General features: G+C 37.7%; 1 protein-coding gene across 4 annotated transcripts in view; it reads right to left on the bottom strand.

Moving 5' to 3' along the window:
* Positions 1–1551: 1551 nt before the first annotated feature.
* The window catches only part of cntfr (ciliary neurotrophic factor receptor), a 221040-nt gene continuing 215955 nt past the window's right edge, over positions 1552–6636 (bottom strand). For 3 of the 4 annotated variants that reach the window (XM_079804551.1, XM_079804550.1, XM_079804548.1), the window contains exon 10: positions 1806–2962. In XM_079804551.1, coding sequence (XP_079660677.1) covers position 2962 — 1 coding nt within the window. In that variant the 3' untranslated portion in view covers positions 1806–2961. Of the gene's footprint in view, positions 2963–6636 lie in introns of all 4 variants that reach the window. The other variant, XM_079804549.1, reaches the window with a different exon arrangement.

Here is a 6636-nt window from a genome sequence, read left to right as displayed (position 1 = left end):
TGGAAAATATCAACCTCAAATTTGGAACACTGCTTGTTTAGATTTATGGAGTAAAACGTGTTTTGGAAATTCATTTTCAGGGCTCAAAAAGTGAATAAAAGGATTATTACTACTGCATAAATATAATTTAGTACCATAAAATCCCCTAAAATACAAAATATTAAATAAAAAAAAAAACATTATCAAACTAAGATATAATACAATCATTTCATTGAAAAAAAATCTGTTCTTGACTGACACATGAAAACCAGAAGGTTAACATATTAAATTGGCATTTAAAATCTCACAGAACAAACAATATACATTTTGTTTACATCCACTTCCACATAAGATCGTGAGAGGTGTTCTTTTCTGGCGTGATAATATCTTGTAGTGTGAGATGGGCTATGATTTTCGAACCTTGAATTGTGGGCATGTTTGAAATTTGAGAGTAAAGATTCTCCTTATGTGCGTGATGCAACCAGATTTCCTAATCGGTTATGTTTTAAAAACTCCTGTAGTCTGAGCCCAGGTTAAAGGTGGTGCTTTTTGTCGTTTTAGGAGATCATGGATTTGAAACAACATGAGGGTGAAGAAATGATTACAATTTTCTTTTTGTGGTGAACTATTACTTTAACATAATGATAGTTTCAAGTGTGCACAAACACATATTGCAGCCTATAGAAAAGATACGAAGAAAGAAGTAACACTTTTATAAATTACTGCAGTGTGTTTTATGAGTTTATGGAAATGAGTGTTTTACAGAGATCCAGCATGGTTTAATTGAACGTTTCGAATGCCATAATCTGTAATCATCTTCAACCTCAATGTGCATTTCAGTCAAAGAAAACATTTATCATGAGACCTTTTCCACACTCTGTAATAGTCCGAAGGGAGGCTTATATAAGCTCAGTGGTTATAAACTGATTGGTTGACCCAAAAATGGATCACAGGTCATTTCGGTTCAGAACTTTCAAAATAATTCATAAATATTTAACATTTTGGTGAATTGGTTACTAATTTGTATGAATGCGTACATTTTAGTCCCACTGACAGGTTTATGTAGCCTGGTCCTACCAGACTATCGTACATTTTTATTTGTACAGAGAGTCTGGCCACTCTCCATTGACAAGTGTTAACTTCCTTGAAGGCGGGTACTGTGTTGAAGTAAAAAAAGAGAGCAGATCGCCCGAGAGGGTTAAAACTATTGGATCTGCCCAGAGCCACTCTGGATCTGCCATAACCAATCGCTAACATTTGGTCGTGACGCATGTCATCTCAAACTAGCGCACAACATCATCGTCATCATTCTTAGCCACTCCCTCTGTTCGCTGATTGGACCGGGTAAAATTTGGCTGGAGAATCCCAGAGAATATACCGCAATCCCAGACGGAGTACTGAAGGAAAATGAAAATTGAGCGGAAGTACGTAGGAGGGCGGAGCCAGGCTAAGATTTATGGGGTGGACCTTCATGTTTTTTCTACAAATCGGACAAAGCACACTGTACGAATTTGTTTGAAATCCGCACCGGAAATTCAGTTCCAATAGGATTTGCAGGCGGCAGGGGGAAGTAATGTTAAATGCAACACAGTTCATTTGTCAAATTAATTTGTCACTTGATAAAAGTAAGGTAACATGGCCAACATCATGAAATCATGAACAAAACAATGCAAAGAAAAATAAATAGTCTGTTAAATACAGGTTTTAAGGACCATTTTGTAAACAATTTTGGTATTGTGTTGGCTCGCCAATTGATGTCCAATGTAAAACCAGTTAAGAAATGCACCACATTCATTGACGGACATGAACAAAAAGACTCGCAGGTTCTACTCATTGTGAAATGGTCACATTTAATGAACAACTTCTCATTTTATATACATCTATAAAAAGAACCCAGATACAGGTTACAAGAATCTAAAGCTAATACATACATTATTAAATAATAAACTTTTTCTCATGTTAAAGATACATATCATAGTTTACAAAATATGATCAAGGAGAATTAAGCAATTATGGTTTGAAAAAAACAAACAAACCACAAACAAATGAACAAAAATATCTAAGGTTCTAAAATTATATTTTATTCAATGATAACCAAAAACAAAGTGAAACGATTTTCCTTGAAGAAGGTAGTATTAAACTGTGATACTGACTAGAAAAGTCTGCAAAAACAGATTGTGAAAGGCAAAAAGTCGAAGAATGAAAATATGGTTCCGAATGGTGCTTAATCTTCAGATGGTCTGACACGACACATTGTTCTTCCTGTTACAAAAGGTGGTCCAGAACAGTCCAAACCAATTTGTTATTTACAGTTTCAACTTCTCTGTGTTCACGGGCCAAAAAAATGATAAAAGGAAAAGAGGAAAACGAAAGGAATACAACAGATATCAAATGATGGCCTTCAAAATAAATGTGGTACTCCTCAGTCTTTGAAGCTTGTGAAGATTTTGTACTGCCAGTTCCAATTCCTTACAGACACAGGTTTGGGGAATCTGGGGATCATGGGAAAAAAGAAAAACAGTCCAAGTCTTTGGCATGATGAGTTAGCTGCATGTCGTGGAAAGCAATGTTACACAAAATTAGCCTTTTCTGTCCTCTGAACAGTTTTAAAGATCGACATGGGGTGAAAAATCTTGTGTGACAAACAAAAGTGAGGTGGATGAATTTTGTTTCTTTGTTCGTGTTGTTCTTGTGCTGCCAGGCAAGTGAGTCTCGTGTCCCCCAAATCTTTTGCTCCCCTGGGGTTCGGGTCCTGTGTCTGCGTCTGGTCTTCCATCAGCTGTCATCGCCAGAGATGTTGAAATGCTTTATTGTTCTTTTGTCTTCCTTTTGTAATTGTCAGCATTTATTAATCTTTCTAGGTCTTTTTTCTTTCGTGAGAAAAAGAACTTGAATTAAATTATCAATGCACGATATCTATTAACATGTGCAAAATAGAAATAGAAGACTCCTCATTTTTTCCACAGGAATGAAGCTTACACATCTGAAAACAAAGAAAAGAAAATATATGTTAAATTTGTGCTGGAGTATTTATGGAAATTATTGAATTGTGTCTGAAAACATTCACTTAAGGTGTGTGTGTTTGTGTGTGTGCGGGCTTGTATATATGTGTACATGTTTTTCTATCCGGATAGGGACTTCAACCTGAATTCACATGACCTAAACTGAGGTCCCCATTGGGAAACAAGCTTATAAATCATACAGATTTTTGTATAATTATAAAGTTTGTGTTTTTTATAAAGTTTTCTGTGATGGGTTTAGGGGTAGGGGTAGGGTTAGTGTAAGGGGATAGAATATACAGTTTGTACAGTATAAAAACCATTCCGTTTATGGAGAGTCCCCAAAAAGATAGTAAATCAGACGAAGTGTGTGAATAAAGTCTATTTCAATTTTTTTTATCAATGCTTAATATATGAAGCATATTTTCCCCAAATTCATTACCATAGTGCATTCAGACTTTATAATGTAGAGGTTTTTATTTTTCCTATTTCCATTAGTTTCAATAGTGATTCTCATTCATTGTGTTCTCATTACATAATAAAAAAGTCCCCAAAATTTTTTTTTTGCATAAATTATCATCAGAAGAACAAACATTATCTATAAATACTTTACAATCTAAATATTACATATTTTTTTCACATTAAAGTAATGAGGATTGTATTTTCCAGCGGTTATTTGCACTGTGTAGCTGCTACTATAGCTGCTATTTACACTAAGTGAAAATTGGGATAGATTCTATTTACACTGTAAAATTGCTGTATTTTCTGTGCAACAAGTATAAATAGTAGGTAGATGTAAATTATTATATTTATAAAAATATTTAATGGATGCCACCTTATTGGGACAATAAAGCCCTCCCTACACCTACCCCTAACTGATGAACACTTTATTATTAAACACACGTTAGACACTTTATTTCCACTTTTACAATGTTTTCTTAATTTTTATTGAAAACAAATGCCTTTCTGATCTGATATGTGATGGGAAAAGGGAGTAGAGCGAGTTCAGAAAAAGGTGGATTCGAACACGGATCGATTTGCGTCAACTTTCTGCAACACACCTTACCCCTACACTATTGCTACTGTCGATAATCTAGTGCAAGTTAGTATAAATAGACTGTAATCTGAGTTGGTGCAAATAGAGTGTAAAACAACTTAGTGTAAATACACACTTTGTTATATTTTGCCATTACTACAATGAGAAGTTTGGAGAGAATGTGCTTAATTGTCATTAATATATATATATATAATCTAAATGGTCCTACATCTTCTTTACACAAAATCATTTCTGTTTTTGATTTTGGGGTGAAATATAAACCTATAAATATAAACCTACAATTAAAATGTTTTTGACAGGTAGAAAGGGTGTTAGATTTATTCATCATGACAGTGTGACTTCAAAAAACAATATAGTGAACTCCTTAACCGAATTTGAAAACATTCCCCAACTGAGCACTTCTATACAGCGGTCAGCCAACTACAGCATAAATTACGGACACAGTATTGCAAATGAGAACAAACAGGGGCCAATGAGAGCAATATCTAAATGGCTCCCACTTCATGCCAGTGGGAAGATGTAATTGGTGAGCAGCCACCCGTGATGTTGCCTTTAATTTAGTCTTGGCTTATTACAGACTGACCAATTAAATCTTGCTCAGAACTGCTCAGTTTGGAGGTATGAGGCGAAGGTATTTCTGCGTGTACATGGCCATCTTGGGAGGACGAACACATCCTACCCCCGAGGTGCTATCATACACTTCCTCCTGCCTTCCAGCTCCATGCATGAGCTTGCTTTAATTAGAGATTGGCTCGTTATGCCGTGTTGCTGAGTTTGAGATAACAGGCATGCTGTAAACATATGGACAGAGCGCTAATGAATCTCCGGCTTGTTACTCGGCTATCTCCTCTTGCTTTCTGACTCCTGCGGGGGATCGATGAGGTTTATGTGGCTGTAAGCACCGGTAATCGGGTCTGTCCCTCAGTTTCTCAGGGGTTCTGGGTGGATTGTGCTGGTCTAATGAGCCGATGGTCTCTAGTCAACTGTCCTGTATTGTAACCCGCTGTCAACAATCTCTACGTTTTTTTCAGATGGAAGAGGGCTGACCACATTGTAATTATGTCTAAGAGTGTCCATTTCACATAATTACAAGAAGGCCCAATAGTGTTTGTTTTGAGAGTGAAACTCCTCCAGTAGTCTGCCGATGTCTAGTTCATTAAGTGTAATATGTATAACTGCTGAGGGTGAGACAAAATCACGTTCTGAAAGGACTGTGACCACATGAAAGATACTAAAGTCTGAGTGGAACACGCCGACTTTTGGGACTTTATCTTATTCACCGTATCCCCCAGAGTTAGATAAGTCCATACATACCATTCTCATCCCCTTGCGTGCCATAACTCTGTCTGATGCACCCACCGCTAGCTTAGCTTAGCACAAAGACTGGAGGTAAATGGCTCCAGCTAGCCTACTGCTCAATAAGTGACAAAATAACGCCAACATTTTCCTATTACATGTTGTGATGTGTATAGTTACATCGTGTACTCAGACCGACAGAAAATGAAAAGTTTTTCTAGGGCGATATGGCTAGGAACTATTCTCTCATTCCTGCGTAATAATCAAGAAACGTTGTGCCGTCCCATGAGTGCAGCGGCGCAATGATATTACGCAGCACCTGAAAATAGTCCCCAGCACGCTCCCCGTGTAAGCAGGTTGTCACGTTGGTTATGTTGATGGAAGTTAGCCTATTTTCAGGCGCTGTGTAATATCATTGCGCCGCTGCACTCATGGGACGGCACAAAGTTCCCTGATTATTAGGCAGAAATGAGAGTATAGTTCCTAGCCATATCGATTTTCAACTTTTCATTTTCCGTCGGTCTTAGTACACGATGTAACTATACACGTCACAACATGTAAATAGGAAAATTTTGGTGTTATTTTGTAACTTATTGAGCTGTAGGCTAGCTGGAGCCGTTTACCTCCAGTCTTTGTGCTAAGCTAGGCTAGCAATGGGTGCGTCAGACAGAGTTATGGCACGCACAGAGATGAGAATGGAATGTATGGACATATCTAACTCTGATGGATATGGTGAATAAGATAAAGTCTCAAAAAGTCGGTGTGTTCCTTTAAGACCACCACCTCAAACATAGACCAATACTAGACCCACTAAGACGTAAATCAATAGCAGACCCCCTAAGTTTAATACCAGACCCAAGATTAATACCAGACCCAAGAGACCAAGATAAATACCAGACCCTTTAAGAGCCAGAACAATACCAGACCCCTTTAATTGCTACATCACTACCAAACTCCCAATTTACCCAGACCAGACCTTCTAAGATCCAGATAAATAACCACTAAGGCTGAAAGTACACTTCCCGTTCCGGCTCGCAAACTGTCTGAGTGACGTAATTTTCATCATCAGTACAGTGGACAAAAGCGCATGTGCAAGTTATCTATCCATGTTCACAGTCAAAGGAGTCTACCTTAAAAGGCAACTGTGTGCTAGCCAACCCCCAACACCCTCAAACCAATACTAGCCCACTGTGTTCCAGTGTCCTGTGTCAACACCCCCAAACCAATACTAGCCCACTGTGTATCAGGCAAATACCATACTGTACCAGACAAAAACCATACTGTACCAAGACCCAGATCAATACC

The sequence above is a fragment of the Gobio gobio genome, assembly GCF_949357685.1.
Source record: "Gobio gobio genome assembly, chromosome: 22".
In the NCBI taxonomy this organism is placed as follows: Eukaryota; Metazoa; Chordata; class Actinopteri; order Cypriniformes; family Gobionidae; genus Gobio; species Gobio gobio.
This window is presented reverse-complemented; position numbering and strand designations above follow the sequence as displayed.